Source organism: Hemiscyllium ocellatum, chromosome 39 (assembly GCF_020745735.1).
Source record: "Hemiscyllium ocellatum isolate sHemOce1 chromosome 39, sHemOce1.pat.X.cur, whole genome shotgun sequence".
NCBI classification, from domain to species: domain Eukaryota; kingdom Metazoa; phylum Chordata; class Chondrichthyes; order Orectolobiformes; family Hemiscylliidae; genus Hemiscyllium; species Hemiscyllium ocellatum.
In genome coordinates this window covers 35,642,716-35,667,488 of record NC_083439.1, presented here as the reverse complement: position 1 = coordinate 35,667,488, position 24,773 = coordinate 35,642,716, and the positions used below count along the sequence as shown (strand labels likewise).

At 41.4% G+C, this 24,773-nt stretch overlaps 1 protein-coding gene across 7 annotated transcripts in view; it reads left to right on the top strand.

Annotated features, from left to right (window-relative positions):
• The window catches only part of cfap161 (cilia and flagella associated protein 161), a 121,559-nt gene that overhangs the window by 71,094 nt on the left and 25,692 nt on the right, over positions 1 to 24,773 (top strand). For 6 of the 7 annotated variants that reach the window (XM_060853077.1, XM_060853083.1, XM_060853080.1 and 3 more), the window contains one exon: positions 17,994 to 18,083. In XM_060853077.1, coding sequence (XP_060709060.1) covers positions 17,994 to 18,083 — 90 coding nt within the window. Of the gene's footprint in view, positions 1 to 13,434; positions 13,497 to 17,993; positions 18,084 to 24,773 lie in introns of those variants that run through there. The other variant, XM_060853079.1, reaches the window with a different exon arrangement.

Sequence of the window (24,773 nt, the reverse complement as noted above, 5' to 3'; positions counted from 1 at the left end):
CCTCAGAACAGTGCCTCATTTTCTGTCTCGACACTTCATAGCCTTCTGGAGTCAACACAGTTCAATAACTTCAGACCATGAGCTGTTCCCTGTATTTGAATTCCCTGTCTCTGCTGTTTTGCTTTCAGAACAGCTGACACATTCTACTATGAATACCACCACTCCCGCTAAGCTGCATGGCTGCATGCACACAGCTCTCATCACCAGTCTGACACAGATCGCAGCATTGACTTCTGCTTCCAGAAATCCATATATGAACCTCAGAGGTTCCCTCTGATCTTTTTCTTCTACACCCCAGAGGTCCTGTCCATGTAGAGGGGAAAAGAATACAGGGAACTCTGATTAAAGCATGCTCTGGATCTATCTCTCTTTTCCATGACCATTACTACATCCTTTGATGTTTGGTCTGTGCTACTTTTAATTTGCCTTGATCTCTAATCTTCCCCTGACCTTTCCTTCTGCTCTCCATCACTTTTCCATCTCTTTTATCAGTGCAAAACATTACAAACATTTTAGCTGCACTGAACATAATTTGCCATAAAAATATGCAGTCTTTTGTATTGATAATACTGATTGCAACCAAATTGCACCAGAAAGAAATGCAAGACTAAATGGAAACATAATATAAAATTTGACACGTCTGATGGCAACAGTATTGCCATCAGTGGCTTCTGATCTTAATTATTAAACATTAATGCAAAATCATGCTGTTATTTTGCATTATCGATCACAAAGGCTGTTTGGTTTGTCAATATCCACTAATATGGCTCTATAATACTATTTCAGGATAAAAATAATATTATAATATTACACAATATTATTAAATTGTTTGTATTGTATTGTACATATGGGCCTAACTTCTATGAAGGTAATGTATTGCAGTTTATTGGGCGTCACAACAAAGCAGGGTGCTCCTGAGCATATATAATTAGTTGCTATTGGCACTGGCTGCTTTTGGGGTTATTTTCTCTGCCTGTGAGTTTCATAGAACATAGAACATAGAACATAGAAGGATACAGCGCAGTACAGGCCCTTCGGCCCTCGATGTTGCGCCGACCGAATCCTACCTAACCTATACTAGCCCAATAACTTCCAAATGCCTATCCAATGCCCGCTTAAATGACCATAAAGAAGGAGAGTTCACCACTGATACGGGCAGGGCATTCCATGAACTCACAACCCACTGTGTGAAGAATCTACCCCTAACATCTGTCCTATACCTACCACCCCTTAATTTAAAGCTATGTCCCCTAGTAACACCTGACTCCATTAGCGGTAAATGGTTCTTAGTATCTACCCTATCTAAACCCCTAATCATCTTATACACTTCTATCAGATCTCCCCTAAACCTTCTCTTCTCCAATGAGAACAGCCCCAAGTGCCTCAGCCTTTCCTCATAAGATTTTCCTACCATTCCAGGCAACATCCTGGTAAACCTCCTCTGCACTCGTTCTAAAGCTTCCACATCCTTCCTATAGTATGGCGACCAAAACTGCACACAATAGACCAAAACTGCACACAATTTTTGTTTGAGTTGCTGACCTCATCATGTTTATAATCAGAAAAGTTTTGATGAATACCATAAGGCTACCGTGCATCTTATCCATCCTTGTCCAGTAGTTTTAGTGCAGATACCAATGCTATTGATAAATAACAATATATAGAAAAAATTTCAAACTATATTGGAGCACAATCAGATGAAAAATTTGGAAAAAGATCATAGTTTTGTCAAAGAGGCAAGTTTTACAGAGTCCTGAAGTTATAGGGATTTAGGGAGGAAATTCTGGAGCTATAGGACTAGACAGGTAAAAGCACAGGCAGACATGGGGATCAAAGAAGATGGGTGATGCCAAAAGTAAGACAGAATAGTTTCAAACAGGTTTGAATGATGACCAGGAAGATTTTGGAAATGACAATGAGAGAACAGAGATTCTGGCAAAATGTGAAGGCAATTTTTGCCTTATCCAAAACTGGATAGATGGATTAACAACATAGATGCTGTTAAGGAGTTGAGAGAAGTGGCTATAATACTCAGTTCAGTGTAATCAACATAAATACACCATGTCCTCAGATGCTGAGGTTCAAATGCAGCTCAGTAGATAAGAAATAGGGATTCAAGGGCAGATTTTTTAATAAAAGCAAAATGTTGTGGAAGTTGGAAATCTGAGATAAACACAGAGAATGCTGGAGAAACTCAGCAGATCTGGCAGCATCTGTAAAGGGAAAATAGAGTTAATGTTTTAAGTCTGGTATGACTCTACTTCAGAGTTCAGAAGATGTTAACTCTATTTCTCTACACAGATCCTGCCAGACATGCTGAGTTTTTCTAGCATTGTCTTTATTTGTTTAAGATCCTTAGTGATTCCCGAGACCGAGGAATAAGAAGAGGAAGAGAAGACATTGCAGGAGATTGGATAGGTTAGAATGGAACCAGGTGACAGTTGTCCCTCCAGTTGAATAATGGAGATGATATATCGGAGAAGGACGGTGTGGTCAAAAGTGCCAAAGTTCAAGAATGATGAACAAGTATAATATTCCTGATGAAGGGTTTTTGCCCAAAACATCGATCTTCCTGCTCCTCGGATGCTGCCTGACCTGCTGTGCTTTTCCAGTACCACTCTAATCTTGACTCTGATCTCCAGCATCTGCAGTCCTCACTTTCACCTAACATACCACAGTGACAGTCAAATAGAACATCAATGTGACTTTCATTAGGATCCTGTCAGTGCTGTGGTGGTAATGTAGCCTGATAGAAGTGTTTCAGTCATGGTGTTGTGGGGATGATGGACAGGAACTTGAGAAGTGATAGCATGTTCAAGGATCTTGGAGAGAAACATGAGGTTAGAAATGAGGGGGTTGTTTATAAGGACCGAAGGTCAAGGATTTTAATTTGATGAAGAAAGGGGTAATGATGGCAATTTTGCTAAGGGAGGAAAGTGGTATGATACCTGGATTCGAACAGGGAGGACATTTGTGTGAAACTTGTCTTGATGGACAAAGAGATGAGAGAGATGCAGCAGAGGCAGCTGAATGGATGATATCCATTGTCGTGACAAAGAATTCCATGAACACTTAATGCCTGTCGTTGGAGATGAGGTGATGTGGGTAGGTATGATTTATACTAGAGGACTTAATTCAACCACACCACACTACACTACAGACCAATAGACAATTATTTTATGATTTGGTCAAGCTGATGAAGGTAAGTTGAAGTTCGGTTAACAAAGGATTTGATTTACAAATTTAGATGGTTCCTGCACTCATCAACATTGAATAAAAAAATTACTCATAATCCACAAAGGACCTGAACATTCTCTGTCCACTAGGGAGAAATGGAAAATTATATATTCACTCACTTGCTCATCCACTCCTTCCGTCACATTAACAGCATCTACAAAAGTTTACCAAGGCTCCTTAAACAACAAGCCTCAAACCCATGACCACTCCCATCCAGAAGGATAAGGGAAACAGATATATGGGAACATCATCACCTGCAAGTTCCTCTCCAAGTCTTTCAGCACCCTGACTTGGAAATGTATCGCTGTTCCCTCAGCATTGCTGGGTCAAAATCCTGGATCTCCTTTCCTGACAGAGTGTACCTACAGTGGTTCAAGGAGGCATCTCACCACTATCTTCTCAAAGACAAATGGAGACAAACAATAAGTGTTGGTCCAACCAGCGATACCTACATCCCGTGAATGAATAAAAATAAATTATCTATGTGTATTTTATATATAGCTTGAACAGCACCAGTCTGTTAAGAACAAAACTAATTAATTTTGTTACTTTGTAGAAGTGTCTTTTATACTGCTATCATGTCACTTAGACAGGAAGAAACTTTTCCACTTGATGGAGGAGTCAATGATCGGACATAGATTTAAGATATGGGGCTGAAGGTTGACAGGGGATGTGAGGAAAAATGTTTTCACCAAGAGATTGGTGGGAATCTGGAACTCACTGCCTGTAAGGTTGGTAGAGCAGAAACCCTCATAGCATTTAAGAAGTAATCAGATGTGCACTTTCAATGCCAATGCATACAAGGTTATGGGCCAAGTACTGGAAAATGGGAAGAGATGTTAGGTTTTTTTTAATGGCATAGATGCGATGAGGTGAAGGTCCTTTCTCTGTGCTATAAATCTCCATGACTCTCTCAACATTGTCTGTAAGCTACTGTATTTTCTACTCCTCTTTGTGTTCAATTTTATTTCTTTAAAAAAATGCATTAGAGAAAATGCTCTTTTTATTTAACCTCATCACGTGCAATTCAGTCAAATTCATGAATGCAGATTTAATTCCTCACTTAAGCTCTTTGGAATGTGTTAAAGAGTTTAAACAGAAAACAGTTGTTTGTGCACCAACCACAAGCTATTGAAGGAACCCACACCAAATGTTCAGATCATCAAGTTTATGTAATAGCTTATTTGATTACAGAAACACGTGAGTACTTTGTGGAGTGTAATGTCTCCCAGTCTGCATTCTTCTGGTCAAAATGCACTTTGTATGTTTTTAATCTATGGAATCAATATGTGAGTGTTCTTTCATTGCTTCAACAAATTGGGAATGAATGAATTACTGAATGTGCACTAGTTTATGTAGGATTGTGATATCAGTAGAATGCCCTTTGTTTATTTAAAAAGCACATGGAACCAGAGTCCTTCGCTCAGCTCGAGTCTGTGTAAAATGGGACATTTTTGGACACATGCCAATCCATTACTTCCACATCCACATACCTCTATCCTTTTCTTTTATAAGAACTTTATCAATGTAGGGCTAGCCATTTGACTTGCAGCTTGCTTGATGATACAGCTTGATGCCCTGGCTCAGTGGACACTCCAATCCCAATGGGCATGCATCCTCCACCAGATGTCACCCCAGTCCTCAAAGGATAGGACTCTGCTTTCTGCATTCCAGGACAATCAAGAGTGGGTTTGAATTTATAACTTTTCAAATCTGAGATGGGAATGCCACCGCTGAGGTCTCAGCTTGATGTCCAGTTGTAACGTGCATATGCTGTCAATGTACAAATACTCTTTCCCCTTTCACTCATGCACAGAAACCTTTAAAAATCTCGATCGCTATGTGCCCTTTAAGTTACCTTTTCCTATGTGGCACTTTTGAACCAGAATTTAACTGTGTATTTGCACATGGACTCCATCTAGTGGCTGTTATTGCTGCACAGTATGACATAACTAAAAGCACTTTGGAAGGTGTCATTGGGCAGAATTTATGGCGGGGATTTTGTCTGTAGTCTTGAGAGCTGATAGAGTTAGGCTTTTGTGGCACAGTGGTAGCATTCCTACCCCAAACCAGGAGGCGGGGTTCAAGTCCCATCTGCTGCAGAGGTGTGTAATAACAACTCTGAACAGGTTGATTAGAAAATAGGCTGTAAAAATAATGAGAAGTGTCAGCGTGCCTCATTAGTATAGTGGTTAATATCCATGCCTGTCATGCTGGAAACTGGGAAAATTCATCCTAAACCTATACCCTTTAGTTCTGGAGCCCCCACCCCAGGGAAAAGACTTTGTCTATTTATCATATCCATGCCCCTCGTAACTTTATAAACCTCTATAAAGTCACCCCTCAGCCTCTGACGCTCCAGGGAAAACAGCCCCAGCCTGTTCAGCCACTCCCTACAGCTCAAATCCTCCAACCCTGGCAACATACTTGTAAATCTTTTCTGAACCCTTTCAAGTTTCACAACATCTTTCTGATAGGAAGGAGACCAGAATTTGCAATATTCCAAAAGTGGCCTAACCAATGTCCTGTACAGCCGCAACGTGATCTCCGAGCTCCTATACTCAATGCTTTGACCAATAAAGGAAAGCATACGAAGCACCTTCTTCACTATCCTATCTAGCTGCGACTCCACTTTCAAGGAGCTATGAACCTGCACTCCAAAATCTCTTTGTTCAGCAACACTCCCTAGGATTATCATTATATGTATGAGTCCTATTCTATTTGTTTTTCCAAAATATGTTTCTTCACATTTATCTAAATTAAACTCCATCTGCCACTCCTCAGCTCATTGGCCCATCTGATCAAGGTTAGATTAGATTCTGTACAGTATGGAAACAGGCCCTTTGGCCCAACAAGTCCACACTGACCCTCTGAAGCGTAATCCACCCAGATTCGTTCCCTTACCTTATTTTTACCCCTGACTAATGCAACTAACCCTATGTGCAATTTAGTATGACCAATTCACCTAACCTGCACATTTTTGGATTGTGGGAGGAAACCAGAGCACCCAGACACAGGGAAAATGTGCAAACTCCACACACATAGTTGCCCAAAGTAGGAATTGAACCCAGGTCCCTGGTGCTGAGAGGCAGCTGTGCTAACCACTAAACCTTTTGTACTTTCAGGTAATCTTCTTCGCTGTCCACTATACCTCCAATTTTGGTGTCACCTGCAACTTACTAACTATATCTCCAATGTTCACATCTAAACCATTTATCTAAATGGAGAAAAATAGTGCACCCAGCATCAATTCTTGTGGCACTCCGCTGGTCACAGGCCTCCAGTCTGAAAAGCAACTGTCCACCACCACCCTCTGTCTTCTACCTTTGAGCCAGTTCTGTATCCAAATGGCTAGTTCTCCCTGTTTTCCATGAGATCTAACTTTGCTAACCAGTCTCCCATGAGGAACCTTGACAAATGTCTTACCGTAGTCTATATAAATCACATCTATCATTCTGCCTTTATCAATCCTCTTTGTTACTTCAAAAAACGCAATCAAGTTTGTGAGACATGATTTCCCATGCATAAAGTCATGCTGACTATCCCTGATCAGTCTTTGCCCTACCAAATACATGTAAATCCTAGTCCCTCAGGATTCCCTCAAATAGCATGCCCACCACCAATGTCAAGCTTACCGGTCTATAGTTTCTTGGCTTTTCCTTACCACCTTTCTTAAATAGTGGTACCATGTTAGCCAACCTTCTGGCATCTCACGTGTGACTATCGGTGCCATAAATATCTCAGCAATGAGCCCAGCAATCACTTCCCTAGCTTCCCACAGAGGTCTAGGGTACACCTGGTTAGGTCCTAGGCATTTATCCACTTCTACGTATTTAAGATGTCCAGTACCTCCTCCTCTATAATATGGACATTTTCAAGATGTCACCATTTATTTCTCCATATTCTGTATCTCCGATGTCCTCCACAATAAATACTGACGCAAAAGACTCATTTAGTATCTTCACCATCTCCTGTGGTTCCACACTAGGCTGCCTTGCTGGTCTTTGAGGGGCCCTATTTTCTCCGTAGTTATCCTTTTGTCCATAATGTATTTATAAAAACCCTTTGGATTCTCTTTAACACTATTTGCCAAAGCTATCTCATGTCTCCTTTTTGCCCTCCTGATTTCCCTCTTAAGAATACTCCTACTGCCTTTATACTCTTATAAGGGTTCACTTGATCTCTCCTATCTATATCTGACATATGCTTCCTTCTTTTTCTTAACCAATCCCTCAATTTCTCTAGGCAGAAGTGAGGACTGCAGATGCTGAAAATCAGAGTCTAGATTAGAGTGGTGCTGGAAGTCCAGCATTCCCTACACTTACCAGCCTTTCCTTTTCCCCTAATAGGAATATACTGTCTCTAGACTCTTGTCCAGAAGTAAATACAGTTTAATTGATCTGCTTTGTTTCTTCCTGCTCTGACTGTTTGACTCGCTGCTTTTTCCAACTGTACCAGTCTCAGGTTGATCTTTCTTCAGTATTTCCCTGGGTCCTCCCCACCCCACAATCTTACTAGTTTAAATCCTTCCAAGGAGCTCCAGCAAATCTCCCTGCTGGTATTTTAGTCCCCGTCCAATTCAGGTGCAATCCATCCTTCTTGTACAAGTCACCTCTACTCCAGAAGAGATTCCAATGATCTCAAAATGTGAACCCTTCTCCCATGTACCAACTTCTCAGCCATGCATTCATCTGCTCTATCCTCTTAATCCCACCTTCACTAGCTCATAGCACTGGGAGTAATCCAGATATTACTACCCCTAAGGATCTCCTCTTTAAATTCCTGCCCAATTTTCTATAATCTCCTTTCTGAATCTCATCCTTTTCCCTTCCTATGTCATTAGTTCCAATGTGTACAATGACCTCCTGCTGGTCTCTCTCCCCTTTGAGAACATTCTACACCCTCTCTGAGATATCCTTGATCCTAACACAACATACAATTCTGATTTTTCACTGCTGGCTGCAGAAATGTTTGAGTGTGCCTCTGACAAGAGAGTCCTCTATTACAATTGATCATTTGGGACTCGACATACCCCTCATTGTATTAGAGCCAGTCTTAATACCAGAAAATTGGCTGTTTGTGCTACATTCCCCTGAGAGTCCATCAGCCCCTACATTTTATAAAACAGCATATTTGTTTGAAATGGGGACAGCCACAGAAGACTCCTGCAGTACCTGCCTACCTCTCCTACCTTTCCTTAAGTTCACCCATCTATGTGACTGTGTCTGCAATTTTTCTCCCTTCCTATAACTGGCATCCATCATGCCCCCTATCTCTTTTAAATTCCCCATTGACTGTCGCTCTAACCAATCCATGCGATTTGGCAGGATTCATAACCAAAGACATTTTCTGCAGACAGGATCATCAGTAACATAGAAACTCTCCCTAAACTCCCACATCTGACAAGAAGAGCGTATCACTCCATTGAAGGCCATCTTTAGATTAGATTAGATTACCTACAGTGTGGAAACAGGCCCTTCGGCCCAACAAGTCCACACCGACCCGCTGAAGCGCAACCCACCCATACCCCTACACTTACCCCTTCACCTAACACTACGGGCAATTTAGCATGGCCAATTCACCTAACCTGCACATCTTTGGACTGTGGGAGGAAACCGGAGCACCCGGAGGAAACCCACGCAGACACGGGGAGAATGTGCAAACTCCACACAGTCGCCTGAGGTGGGAATTGAACCCAGGTCTCTGGCGCTGTGAGGCATCAGTGCTAACCACTGTGCCACCGTGCCGCCCCTTTGTTCCTTCACAATCTACAGACACAGAAAATAGCACCACAATCATTTTATTTTTTTAAAAAAAGTGTTCCAGGCTAACTTAGTACTTATGGTTTATATTTTTAAAATGTAATCAAGAGACAAATTTCAATAAAACATATAATCAAGAAAGAGCCACTATACTCACTACTGTAGACTTGCAGCAAGGTTACACATTAAAAACTGTGCATTTATCTGTGTCTGTGCTGTGAACTCTCCCACACAGGTTCCTCCAAGGTCAGCTGGGAACTTCGCTGTTTGTTAATTTTTTCTAGATGCACTCGGATATCCAGAGTTGCTTGAACTCAAACAGCAAAGGCAGTAACTGTGCAGATTCACTGCTATGTCATTTAGCATGTAAACAATAATTGCTGCTCCTGGAATTTGGGGAAATCATCTCCAACACCTATAATATCTCAAAAAAGGAACAGCTCTTACAGCCACAATTTTTTTCCTGTCCTCCATCTCGGATTACCTAGAATCCCCAATCCTGTTTATAATGCATTTACAGAACGTTGTTGTTTCTGCCTTTGACATGGCCTCAGCACATTTTCCTCTTCCCCTCCGTCTCACTTTATTATAAAGAGCTCCCCTGTTCTCCAGATGAGGTGGAAGGGGTTTGCTTGGCAGTGGTGATTTTTGGTTTGGGAGGTTTAGTGTGGTGACTCTAAGGGCATTGGGTTCTGAATGGCCCAGACATGTTGAAGATCTTGCCAGAGGTAAGTTGACACACCAAAGTGTGAACCTCCAAGGATTGGATGGAGGCAGGCAGGGTGGAGGTGCAGGGCCTGCGCTACCTTTGCAATGACCTCAGTGGAAATTGCTGAAGCACCTCTGTATGGCTTCTCCTCTGACTGAATGCCTCTTGACATTACTCTGTATCCATCTGAGGACAAGGCACTTGAATTGAGAACAAGATTCCCCACCTTATTTTCCCCATTCCTTTGGTGCTGAGGACCAATGGTTAAGGCAAAGAAACGCAAGTCCTTGATGTCTCCAGCATCCCTGAGTGTGCTGGACCTGTCTGTCCAAGACAGTTGCCAACCTGTCCATGGTGGCAGGCAGACAGTCACATGATTGATTGCACTGCTACAGCTCCTGGTCTTTGAGGGCCATTCTGTCCCACATACCTGTCTGTTGGTCCTGATTCTCACTCTGTATGTGGCTCCTTCAACAGCACCTCCCTGTGCATTTGGATCCTGTACGGTCGAAGTCAGAGTAGATGCCTGGTCTCAGGCCTGATGCGTTTCTTCCTTGACCATCTGTGGAGCTTTTGCTGTGCAATATGGTGCTAACCAGCTTCTCATCCAACAGTTTCCCAAATGGGTCATAATAGCTTGTGGGCTTCTATGGGAGGTCCATCATTCAACAAACATGGCACCTCATCGAGGGCTCTGTATTAAGAAGAAAGAACCAACTGAGAACCAGCCTCCTGCCTTTAAAGTTGACAGCCCATCGTCTGCCCTCTGTCACAGAGCTTTCAGGGCAGAACCTGATGAGATTTCCATTTCTGATCTGCAATTAGTTCAATGGGTCTTTTGCCAACTCTAGCAGATGGATAAAAACACTGTTGCCAGGACTAAGTCACACCTCAGAAGTGGGGTGAAGAGTTATGATTGAAATCAAATATGGAAGTGTTGGGGAGGTGATCAAGAGGTGGATTGGAAAGGCAGTGGATGGGAAATATGGTGAATGGGAAGCCAGCAGTACTTTGTGATTTGTATTAATGACCTGGGAGGAGTGAGTATTCAGGTAAGTACTTTTAAACAATATAACATTTTGGAGGCAGACTACGGCAATCCTTACTAGGATGAAACATTAGTCTTTAGATATAAAGTGGTTTCCTGAATATATCCAGCAAATTCAAAGGGTCTGATGCCTCTTCCTCTGAGAGGTCCTTTTGATGCCTATATCAATATGAGGGTGTCTGACTTAAAAGGGAACTCAGAAAGTAACCGCTGTGCAGGGTGTGTCAGTGACTCAGTGGTTCGTCAGGGACCCGGGTTTGATTCCCGTCTGTTTACATGTTCTTCCCATGTCTGCGTGGGTTTCCTCTGGGTGCTCTAGTTTCCTCCCACAATCCAAAGGTGTGCAGGTCAAGTGAATTGGCCATGCTAAATTGCCCATAGTGTTCAGAGATGTGCACATTAGGGGTAAATGCAGAGTAATGGGGAATGGGTTTGGGGTACTCTTTTTGGAAGGTGGGTGTGGACTTGTAGGGCCGAAAGGCCAGTTTCCATGCTGTAGGGATTCCATTCTATAACAATCTAAGGTGTGTATCTGAGGTGGTTCAGTGGTTAGCCCTGCTGTCTCACAGCGTCAAGGACCCAGGTTCAATTCCACCCTTAGCTAACTGTCTGTGTGGAGTTTGCATGTTCTCCCTGTGTCTGTATGGGTTTCCTTCCACAGTCCAAAGATGTGCAGGTTAGGTTGGTTAGCCATGGGAAATACAGGTTTACAGGGGTCTGGGTGGGATGCCGTTTGGGGGTCATTCTGCTTCCACACTTTGGTGTTCCAGCACATTACATGTTTCATGGTCCAACCGAAATTTCATCCACTTACTTGGCCATAGTTTCTGGATATTCCATATTGCTTCTTTTAAAAATAGTTATGTTATACAATTGTCTTGATGAAATTATTGTCTTGTTAAAATGCCAATCTGAGTCAGTCATTTCTCCAATTCCATGTCAGTTGAGAATACTTTGATTATTTCTTCCTATGAGTTGTTCATCTGTGCCTGGATAAACCATCCAGTCCTTTCAATGTACATGTGCTGTTGTAATTTTCTTTATGAAATGCCCTGTCCTGATGCAAAACATAAGGGAACATGCATACTCTTTAACTGCAGCTTCTGCCAGCATTTGTTAACAAAGGAACTTCTTTGCATTCTTGATGTACAATATAAGGATATGCGTAAATTCAGGAGAGGGCTATCATCATCAACTGGCTAGATTGCTGAAATAATTATAAATGGTTTAATCAGAAAATATTTCTTTGAAATATTTGACCTTGCTTATGCTTGTTACCTCTTCCACTAACACTGAATTTCCTTGCCCTTGTCTGATGAATACATTACCTTTGAACAACATTGATATCCTTTTGAGATACAATACTATGCTTTTAAAAAAAGCTTATTTTGTTACTGTTTTACACAAAATAAAGGCCAAGAAAAATCTGTATTTGCTGGATATCTGAAAAAGATAATCAGATATTGCCACAAGTATACACCAGAGCAAGGAACATCTATTCAAAGAACAGAGAAATTGCTGCTTCAGACCAGGCTACTTAGACAACAACTGCACCACAATCTGTACTGGGAAAGATGTATTTATGTTAGAGACATCTCCACTTATACATTCTTTACTTTGCATACATCTCTACCCCATCAACCTACCTACTACAATTGTTATGTGATTAATTTAATAAATTGGAAAAGACCGTTTTGCTAATTTAAACATGCCCTTTAGCCCTTCACTTAGTCTCATATTCAATTCCACTTTGAACACTTGTTGTGTATTTGGTTTCACTGCTTTCCCTGGCAGAATCTCCTGTGCATTTGTCAGCTTTGGAGATAGTGAGGGCTGCAGATGCTGGAAAGTCAGTCGATAAAGTGTGGAGCTGGAAAAAACACCACTGGTCAAGCAGCATCTGAGGAGCAGGAGAATCGACGTTTCAGGTCAGGATCTCTCATTGGGACTTTTATCAACTCTTACTCCTAAACCAATTGCTTTGTGACTCAGTAGAAGAAACACTGAATCAAACTAACACAACGTTAAAAATCAAGCAACGTCAGGTTATAGTCCAAAAGGTTTAATTGGTAGCACTAGTTTTTGGAGCATCGCTCCTTCATCAGGTGGTTGCTTCCAATTAAACCTGTTGAACTATAACCTGGTATTGTGTGATTTTTAACTTTATTCACTCCAGTCCAACACCGACATCTCCAAATCATGACACAAACAACATTTTACTCCAATACCTTTTTAAGCATTACTTTCAATTGCTTGCACTTTATGCCTTATGTGTAATATTGGTGTAATATTCTGAGTTTGTCTGTTAATTCCATAAGGTCTTCCTGAGACTCCACCCACCACTTTAAACATTCACTCTGCCAACTGTCAGTGATGTAGCAGCAGTGAATATAACAACTATATGCACTGGAACAACTCACCATGCGGCTTCTTCAACAGCACCTTCCAAACCTGTGACCTCTATCACCTAGAAAGACAAGAACAGCAAAGGGATGGGAATAGCACCAGCAATTTGCAAGTTCCCCTCCAAATAACACACATCTGGACTTGGAAATACATTGCTGCTGTTGCTGGGTCAAAATCATGAAATTCCTTCCCTAATAATACCATACGTTACCACAGGGTCTGCAGCAGTTCAAGAAGGAGACTTATCACCACCTCCTCGAAGGCAGTTATAGTTGTGCAATGAATAATGGCCTTGGCAGCAATGTCCAAACTGCACAAACACATAAAAGAAAAAGTAAGCTGTTTTAATATATATTGTTCTGAATTTCCCATTGCTTTGAGCAGTAAAGAGAGAAAAACATAATTTTCACAGATTCTAGGTATGTTCTGCCACAAAAGACTACTTAAATAGATCTTCCAAAAAGTTGACAGTTCTTTGTTAGCGTATCTCAAGTCTATTCTGCCACATTTAAATGAGAGTGGGGAGTGTTGTGAAAGATAAATACTGTAATTCCTAATTTCTATTCCCATACTTAACCTATCACATAATCTTAGATTAAGATAGATGCTGAGCACAACATTGTGGGCTGAAAGGCCTGTACTGTGTTGTACTGTACTGTACTGTGACAATAACGTGTTCACAACACAGACATTACGATGCAGAGCCTGTTTGCTGCACTGCTACTGCAGGTGATGATTTTTGCCTGCATAATGGTCTTCTGTTGCAGTTTAATTGCAAATCTGTATGGTTTAGTACAAAGAGAATAAATGGAAAGGAGCAAAGATGAGAGCAGGTGCAGTGCTGGAGGTAAGAGGGGGAGGGCACTGCATAGAAGGCTGCATCAATAGCAGATACTCACCTCTTCCATACAAAGTTCAATGAGAAACAATATAGAAGGCACTTTTATTTCATAAACTGTGATACCTGATATTGGATACCACTTTAAGCTCAGAATTCTGCATCGTCTTTCCTCTGGTGACAGAATTGACATTTGGATGGGATGGAGGGGAATGGGATGTGGAAGGGACTTTCTTCTCGCCTCTCACTGCTACACCATGGTTTCCAATGGCAACATCAAAGTACTTTAATTCCCTCTCTGCATCCATTTGTCTGTTCAGTCAATGGATGGCTCTACCCATAGCCTCTGCAGTGATCTGTACATCATGAGAAACTTCCTGCAGTATGTTGCAGCGCACTTTTCATCATTTTAACAATCTGTATGGAAGCCACCTTCATTATCTGAGAAAGAGATCCATGCTACTGTTATTTTTGAAGATTGGGTCCTTTAGGTCCTCAGTCAAGTTTGCTTGTTTCTGCTTCCTCCATGTAGGAATGACTCTCTTTCTTCCTCCGGTGACAATTTTCTGTCTAATTCTTTGCAAGTGGATTTTTGTTTTGTTATTAATGGCTTAGCGGTAAGGCACCAGATTATAAATTGGTGAGACCGTGGCAATTGCTGTTGATCTGAGGAGGTAATCAGAGTGGCTAACTTCTTGATTCAAGGTACCTCTATGATGTAAAAGTCAAACAAGTGTGTTTAGCTCTGCACTCAGTTCATGGAATCATATAGTACATGAAGGCCTTTTGGCCGATCGAGTCTATTCTGCCAAAAAACTCTACTACCCACACTGCTTATACTTGCTGTTGAATAAAATAGGAGCATTAGTAAAAGTATAGCAATACTTTGAAAAACAACAAGCTGAAACAAACATGCTGAATTTCACCCACACTGTTCTTGCCAGCTTACCTTCATTTCACCCTCACCTATATTCTCACCTGCTCGCCTTCCTTTTAAATATGAGACCTCTTAACCTACACAAAAATCTAGCATCCTCTCTTAATCTCTGTTTATCTTCCCGTGGACTTCAGACTTCAAATTGGCCACGGTGAGTATGTATCACTTCAGCCAAACACTACTTCCCACTTTTCCATTCAGTGAAGCCAATTAGTGCGGTTTGAGAAGATTTGTAGCTCAGGTTGAAGTTCTGGATGTAGGTAAATGAAAATGAACCTTCCAGCTCAGTGAGCAAACCTACATTAATTGAAGCCAATAGAATGGAATTTAGCGTGCTGCTTTGCCCTGGATGGTATCAAGCTCTTTGAGTGTTGTTGGAGCTACAGCAAGCAGCAAAAGCAATTTCACTTGCCTGGATGGGCGCAACTCCAACTCAAGAAGCTTGGCACAATTCCAGGACAAAGCAGCCACTTAATTGGCATCTACAAACATTTACTCCCTCTACCACTGATACTTAGTAGCAGCAGTGTGTACAAGATATGCTGCAAAAATTCACCAAAGATCCTTAGACAACATCATCCAAACCCATGGCCAGATGACAAAAATAGCAGATACATGGGAACACCACCACCTGCAAGTTCCCCACCAAACTACTTACATCCTGACTTGGAAATATCACTGTTGTTGGGTGAAAATCCTGGAATTTCTTCCCTAAGGACATTGTAAGTCAACCCACAGCAGGAGGACTGTAGCCAACTAGGGTGAACTAGGGAAGAGCAATAAATGCTGGTCAGAGAGCGATGCCCACGTCCCATGAATGAATTTTTAAAAACTTAATTTGGGTCACCTGTAATGTCCAGTTTTACTGCATCGGCGTTTCAATGATTTTAATCTTCCAGCAGTTGTCCTTCTGTATAGTTGGCTGTGCGCAATCTTTTCCTTTGGAGACACTAATTGTCCAGGTCTGTTTGTGTCATGGAGTCTTGCCTATATGAGATCACATTTGCAATAATAATCAGATCTAGGATTGTGTTTTTCAATACTAAAATAAGTTCTTGTGACAGCAAACATAAATTGAGAGTAGTTTTGAATAAAATGTTTTGAATGTTTGAAGAAATTGCCTTTAGCAGAAGTGAGTTCCCCTGACAGCCATTGTCACAACCACAACAGGCGTGTCTATCAAGCGGTCTGCAAGCTGTAAATTTGCAGATTTAACATACCCCCCTTTTTGTTATTGAATTCAATTTAAAATGTTACCAATTAAAAAGAGTAAAGCTATAGTTTATTATACAACTATTGCTGAAAATAACCAAAAAAGTGATTGTCATTTGCCAAAACACACGAACATACATTAAAAGTTATTGTGGATAAAAGGTACTTTTGAAGATTAAGGTAAGATCAGACTGTTATCATTGCAGACTGGTTACTTGCTTGAAAATCCTCTTTCTGAAGTAAAGGGATTGTAAACTTGAAGTCAGAATTTAGCAGCTGCAGGTAAAGTTCTACAGGTTGAGCAGAACAAGATCTGGGAAGGAATGAATGCTTCTTTGTTTTGTTTCCATGACACTGCAAGTTGTGGTACTTGATAGCCCGGTTTAGTACAACAGTCCTTTCGCTAGATTGCCTTTCTCCATTCCTTTAAGAACCCTTCTTCTCTGATGATATTTCTCACCATTCTTCTTGATATTCTGATTAAAATGTTGTCCCACAGTCTGTTATATCTAACCTTAACTATCCCAAAACCTGTTGTATTATGTTTCTATGTTAGATAACAAAAACTCATCTATCACTTTCCAGTTATGATGATTAATACTTAACTGTTTCAGCCGTTAATTGAGATGGTTCTCATTGTCAGGTGAGCTCAGATAAGCTGTCCACACCTCCAGGGGAATCATTGTCAGGGAGTTTCAGTTTAGCCTTGGAAATGCTCAATAAGTTTCAAAATGATGTCTTACGGTTTCTGCCTGAGATAAATGCAGTCTCGTTCCAAGACCGGTTCAATCCGCAACGTTGTCATGTGAATTCTGGGAGCCATTCTGTGTTTCATTTTAAGACATATCAATCTCTTTCACAAAATATCTAATATTATAACTATAGTGTCATAGCACCCATATACTGACAGAGAAAACTATAAGTAGATGAATTAAGTTGTTTGTTGACACTTGAGCCTTGACTTACCTTGGCCACTCTTGGGAGGTCATCAAATCTCTTTTGGCATTATTTTGAGATGTTTGAAATTTCAATAACTGCCTCTGATACCTTCTGACAAAGACAACTTGCCTGCCATGGGGTATATTGTTACCTTCATAAACAAATCAGAAATCTTGGGTCCTCTCAGTTGCTCAGGTTTCTGAGCTGTTGCTCCTTCAGCTCAATCAGTACCTACTCACCCAAGTCAAACAATTCCAGAATCCAGTTACAGTTGAGAACTTTATCCCCAAGATCAAAGCTGGTGTTCCAGTGCAGTTTTGAGGGAATGCTGCACGGTAGAAGATGTCATCTTTCAGATGAGTTTTAAACCAGGTTTCTGTGTACTCTTTCAAGTGGATAGAAACCAGTACATTGCATGATTTTGAAGAACATTGGAGGTGTTCTCCCTGCTGTCCTGGCCAATATTTATCCCTTAATCAACATTAATGTGTTTTTAATTGACTGAAATGTGTTTGGGAAAGTCATGAATACTAGATAAATGCAAGGCTTTTTTCTTCCATATTCTTGTTGAGTGGTGACGGTATTCCTTAACTGGCTTTACAGCCATGCGAAGGTAGCACCATAATTTTATAATGCACTCCCATCCCCAGCCTCCATTCTGGACACAACAGTAAATTAACACAGGGGGCTTCTAGTTCCAAAATTACTTTGAATGGCTAATGAAGATCTGGGAGGGTTTAACAGCATTTCAAATGGGTATTTAATAGAACCTATCATAAACTCACCGAAAGCACAGGCATTCAAAGCATGGTGTTCAAAGTTGTGCATCATAATTCAAAAAGAGTGAAGTTTTATGCACGCACCCAAAAATGTAATTAAAAATATTATTTTTATATATCTTATAGGATGTTATTAAAGACTTCATTGCAAAGAAAGAACGTGGGGAGCTTTTGATACAAAAGATGGGATCTTACAGAGAAGCTCTACTGGAAAAGGTGAATGATCTATTTCGAACATTGAGATTCTTTTTCCCCACAAGGCAACCATTTTTCATCAGTTATTGACCATAGTTTCAATAGGATTGTCTCATGGTGCTTGTGTCAAATGAAACATAAACCATCTACATTATACTTTGTAATGTCACAGTTTGGTATGATTTAGTATTACTCAATAAGGAATGATACTACTTAATCTATTTAGTTTTGTGGGTATTAATATGGGCAGTTCTCTGACAGCTGACCATTTGGTGGCATAGGTTTGCAGGGTTAGGATCAATGGCTGCATTTTCTTTTAGATTAGATTAGATTACTTTTAGATTACTTACAGTGTGGAAACAGGCCCTTCGGCCCAACAAGTCCACACTGACCCACCGAAGCGCAACCCACCCATACCCCTACATTTACCCCTTACCTAACACTACGGGCAATTTAGCATGGCCAATTCACCTGACTCGCACATCTTTGGACTGTGGGAGGAAACTGGAGCACCCGGAGGAAACTCACGCAGACACGGAGAGAACGTGCAAACTCCACACAGTCAGTCGCCTGAGTTGGGAATTGAACCCGGGTCTCAGGTGCTGTGAGGCAGCAGTGTTAACCACTGTGCCACCGTGCCGCCCACAAAGTTATTTTGTATATCTCCAATAATCTTGTGCATGATTGTGCCTTTTTTGAAATTTTGGTTTCCTACCAACATGTTGAGCTTCTTCTCCTAGCAGATAGAGAATTAACTGAGGAAAGCAAACTTCACTGGGGTAAGAACGAATCTGAGCCAGATAAATTGGAATCAAAGATTGGCAGGAAAAGTGGGAACCAAACATTGGGCTATCTTCAAAGAAGAGATACAGTTCAAGCATAGTCAAGGTCTATTCCTACAAAAGCCAAAAGTCAGGCAAACAAATCCAAAGCTCTGTAGATGACAAAAATTGTTAAAGTGAAGAAAAAAATGCACTTATGACAGATGTCAGGTGGGCACTACAACCAGGCTGAATACTGATAGACAGTGTACAATTGTGGGTGCCATACTATAGAAAAGATGTGGAACAAAAATAGAAATTTCTGGAAAAGCTCAGCAGGTCTGGCAGCATCTGTGGAGAGAAGTCAGCGTTAACATTTCGGATCGAGTGATACTTCCTCAGAATTCAGTCCGAGGATGGGTCACTTGACCCGAAATGTTAACTCCGACTTTTCCCCGCAGATACTGCCAGACCTGCTGAGCTTTTCCAGCAATTTCTATTTTCCAGCAATGATTTACAGCTTCCGCACTTCTTTAGGTTTAATATAGCAAGGATGTGAATGTATTGGAGAGAGTGCAGAAGTGATTTACAATAATGGATCCAGAATTGAGGCTATATTGAACAGGTTGGGACTATTTTCCTTGGAGTCAAGAAGTTTTAGAGGAAACTTGATAGAGCTCTTCAATTCATGACTGGGTTTGACAGAGTAGTTAAGGAGAAGTTGTTCCCACTCATAGAAGAATAAGATGAAAGGGCATAGATTGAAAGTGATGTGCAAATGAAGCAAGGGTGATGTGAGAAAAATCTTTTTCATGCAGTGGGTAATTAGGGTATTCGCTGCCTGGAAATTTGGTGGAGGCAGGTTTAACTGAGGCATTCAAGAGGACATTGGATGGTTATTTGGATGGAAATGAGGTACAGGGAAAAATGAAAAATGAAAGTAAATAGAACTGGTGCAAGCATAATGAGTCAAATGGGCTCCTTCTGCGCTGTAACAATTCTGTGATTCTGTGATAGACAGTTCAGATGGAAAGTAAACAAAAAAAGCAAATTAGAGAAGGAAAAGAGACCAGTAGCTAACACGAAAGGGATTCCCAGAGTCTTCTGTAAGTATATAAATAGCCAAAGGGTGGATAGAAGTGAAGTAGTGGGACATAGCTGATATATTAATATTTAGGTTGGGTGTCAATCAAGTGGGCTGCTTTGTCCTGGAAGATGTTGAGATTCTTGAGTGTTGTTGGGGCTGCACTCAACCAAGTGAGTGGAGACTACTCCATCATCTTCCTGATTTTTACCTCATGGTTGGTGGAAAGGAGTTAGGAGGTGTATTACTCATGGCCAAATTCTCCGCCTCTAACATGCACTTATAGCTCCAGTGTTTATATACTTGGTTAAGTTTGGCTTTTGATTACTGGTAACTCTAGGATATTGCAAGTGGGGATTCAGCAATTATAATATCATTGAGTGTCAAAGGCAATAGTTAGTGTCTCTCTTGTTCGAAATAGTCATTGCCTGGCACTTGTGTACTGTTATTGCCACTTATTACCTTAAATCTGAATGTTGTCTAGGTCTTCTGTATGTGGACAGGGACTGCATTAATATTTAGGAGTCACAACTGATGCTGAACATTGTGCAATCATCAGTGAACAACCTCACTTCTAACCTTATCATTGGAGGGAAGGTCATTGATGAAACAGAGCTGAAAATGTGTTGCTGGAAAAGTGCAGCAGGTCAGGCAGCATCCAAGGAACAGGAAATTTGACGTTTCGGGCATAAGCCCTTCATCAGGAAAACATCCTGATGAAGGGCTTATGCCCGTAATGTTAAATTTCCTGTTCCTGATGAAGGGCTTATGCCCGAAATGTTAAATTTCCTGTTCCTTGGATGCTGCCTGACCTGCTGCGCTTTTCCAGCAACACATTTTCAGTCTGATACTCCAGCATCTGCAGACCTCACTTTCTCCTCCATTGATGAAACAGTTAAAGATATGGGCCTAGAGCTCTACCTTGAGGAATTCCTGCAGAGTTGCCTTATGATTGAGATGGTCAAAGCACAGCAGGTTAGGCAGCATCTCAGGAATAGAGAATTCGACGTTTCGAGCATAAGCCCTTCATCAGGAATAAGAGAGAGAGAGCCAAGCCGGCTGAGATAAAAGGTAGGGAGGAGGGACTAGGGGGAGGGGCGATGGAGGTGGGATAGGTGGAAGGAGGTAACGTGGCTGAAGAGCTTCTGTGCAGAGGAGATGACCTGGGGGGTGCAGTGAGGGAGGGACTCACTGAAATCCTTGTAGAGGGAGGAAGAGAGCTTCTTCAAGGAAGGCATCCTTGTAAGAGGATTCGCAGTAGGTTAAAATCTTCGAGTAAAAAATGAGGTCTGCAGATGCTGGAGATCACAGCTGCAAATGTGTTGCTGGTCAAAGCACAGCAGGTTAGGCAGCATCTCAGGAATAGAGAATTCGACGTTTCGAGCATAAGCCCTTCATCAGGAATAAGAGAGAGAGAGCCAAGCCGGCTGAGATAAAAGGTAGGGAGGAGGGACTAGGGGGAGGGGCGATGGAGGTGGGATAGGTGGAAGGAGGTAACGTGGCTGGCAGCCGGCTTGGCTCTCTCTCTCTTATTCCCTCCTCCCTACCTTTTATCTCAGCCGGCTTGGCTCTCTCTCTCTTATTCCCTCCTCCCTACCTTTTATCTCAGCCGGCTTGGCTCTCTCTCTCTTATTCCCTCCTCCCTACCTTTTATCTCAGCCGGCTTGGCTCTCTCTCTCTTATTCCTGATGAAGGGCTTATGCTCGAAACGTCGAATTCTCTATTCCTGAGATGCTGCCTAACCTGCTGTGCTTTGACCAGCAACACATTTGCAGCTGTGATCTCCAGCATCTGCAGACCTCATTTTTTACTCGAAGATTTTAACCTACTGCGAATCCTCTTACAAGGATGCCTTCCTTGAAGAAGCTCTCTTCCTCCCTCTACAAGGATTTCAGTGAGTCCCTCCCTCACTGCACCCCCCAGGTCATCTCCTCTGCACAGAAGCTCTTCAGCCACGTTACCTCCTTCCACCTATCCCACCTCCATCGCCCCTCCCCCTAGTCCCTCCTCCCTACCTTTTATCTCAGCCGGCTTGGCTCTCTCTCTCTTATTCCTGATGAAGGGCTTATGCTCGAAACGTCGAATTCTCTATTCCTGAGATGCTGCCTAACCTGCTGTGCTTTGACCAGCAACACATTTGCAGCTGTGATCTCCAGCATCTGCAGACCTCATTTTTTACTTATGATTGAGATGACTGACCTCCTATACCCGCAAGCACTTTTCTTTGTTCTGGGTATGACTACAGATAACTGAGGTTTTCCCGATGATTCGGATTGACATCAGTTTTGCTTAAGTTAAATGCTGCCTAGGTGTCAAGGGCAGTTACCCTTGCTTCTCATCTTGAGTTCACTTCTTCTGTTCATGGTTGGATTAAGGCTGTATTGAGGTCAGTAACTGAAAGGACTTGAATGTCAGCGAGCAGGTTAATGTGGCGTACAGTCAACAACACCTTTCAGTACTTTGCTGATGACTGAGTGTAGACTGATTAGAATGATAATTGGCCAGGTTTGATTTGTCCTGTTTTACTAGGCAAGACATACCTGGGTAATTTTCCACATTGTCGGGTTGATGGCAATATTATAGTTGTATTGGAACAGCTGGCCAGAAGCACAGCAATTTCTAAAGCTTATGTATTCACTGTGGCTAGAATGTTGTCAGAGCCCATAGCATTTGCAGTTTCCAGTGCGTTCAATCATTTATTCCTGACACTTTGAGTGAATTTAATTGGCTAAAGGCTGACAGTCTATGATGCTAGGGTCTCTTTTAAAGTCATTTCACATGTTTCCGAAGTACTCAGAATAACTTTGGTTATGAATTTTACCTCTTCCTATTGTTCAAAAGCAGCTGGACGCAGGAAAATTAATTATTCTAAAGCTTTCATTATTTAATATTGAGGTCAACAATTTATGTCTTAAATCTAGGCTATGGGCCAAGCATTGGGAAATGATTAGAATACTTTGGTGGTTGTTTTTGACTGGTGGAGACTTGATGGGTCAAAGGGCCATTTTCTGTGCTGTAGACCCCTATGACTCTATCTTTTGGAATCTGAGTTTTAAACAGATAACATCTTGCATCTGGATTTGACATGGCTTTTTTTAAGTTCTATATTTTGTAAGGCAATAGAGAAGGAATGAGAAATTGGAACACAGGCCACATCATAAAGGATGAGATGTTTGCTATAATCCTTCATAGATAAGACAGTATGCAAATAAATGACCATTAAAGAGTTTATATCAATGAGGCCTGGACCAGCTCCTCAATGACCCAAAGTTTAAAGCAGTATGAGCAAAACTACACAGTCCAGACATGTCTCAGCTCAAATAGTGCTCTGTAACTATACAACGTATTTCAGATGTCCTTGGGGAAACTATCATTGATTGTCATTGTTATGAAGTTAAAGATGTGTACTTTACCTATAAGAGAGAGTGAATGCTGTTCTGCACCGAGAGCTGACAAGAGCAATCTTAGAGTGTACCGGAATACTGAAAATATGTAACATTTGGCTGTGAAATAGTCACCTGAGTTGGTTACTGTTTTGACAACAATTTGAATTTAACTAATCAGTTTACGTTATGCCCCAGGATACTAAAACCCAATAGAGTTTGAGTTTAATGCTTTGTCAACATTGAACCAATGAGATGATCCAATGTTGAGAATATAAAAAAGGCAGGCATTTTGAAAGTCAGACAGAGCAACTGACAGCAAGAGAGAGAGAGAGAGACACACACACACACACACACACACACACCCCCCCAAGATATTGAAACACTCTTGATCAAAGGTACCTTTTCATATGAAACATCTTCACAGCAAAAACAAAGCAGACGACCCAGGGAGATATTCAGCCGAAGGAAGAAAGACACTGAAGACTACAGCTGCTGTGTGGTTTTGAAATTAAGTTGATGTAGTTTTAATAAGTGTTTTATTGAAATGGTATAATGTTATAGAGTTGGAGGCAGGTAATAAGCAGTTAAGAGAAAGGGGGGGCTTAGAGTTGTAAATAATTGTTGTTTAATGTTCACTTTTAGATTTAAAGAATAAATGGTATTATTTTCTTTAAATAGTGAAATTTGGGAGTTCTCTGTCACTCAAATTTTAACAGATTACAAAGTGAGGTGAGCTTTTCTGGGTATTTGGTTTACTTAACAGAGGGATTCACCACCGTGTCATAACATCATTAAACTCATCTGGTTCACTTTAGGTGAGGAAAATTACTGTCTTAAACCTGTCTGGCCTACATCTGGCTCCTGAGCCACAATGTGTTTGATTCTTAATTGGCCTCTGAAATGGCCTAGCTTTCCATTCAGTACAAAGGCTATTCGAGATGGGCAACAAGTGCTGGTCTTGCGAGAAACACCCACATCCCATGAAACAATAATACACATGCTAACTTTGGGCTTTCCACTGCTGGGAATACATTGCCTCTGCCTTTCTCATCTGATAAGAAGCAGGAGTAGGTGAGAAATCTAATCTTTAACATAATAGAAACAAGATGGGACAGATAGTAAAATTGGGGGACTTATCCACTTGCCTCCTGTCCTGTTCCAACCAACTGCAAATTTAACTGAGAAACTGAGACATGTGAGAATGTGATGAAGCATTGAATGTGAGATATTAATTGTAGTTGATATCAATTATTGAGAGATGAGTGTAATTGTGTGGTTGACAGGATATGGCACGCAATTACATTCATCAACTTTAGCGACTTGAGTGAGGCTACCTGTACTGAAAATGTGTTGCTGGAAAAGCGCAGCAGGTCAGGCAGCATCCAAGGAACAGGAAATTTCGGGCATAAGCCCTTCATCAGGAATGAGGAAAGTGTGTCCAGCAGGCTAAGATAAAAGGTCGGGAGGAGGGACTTGGGGG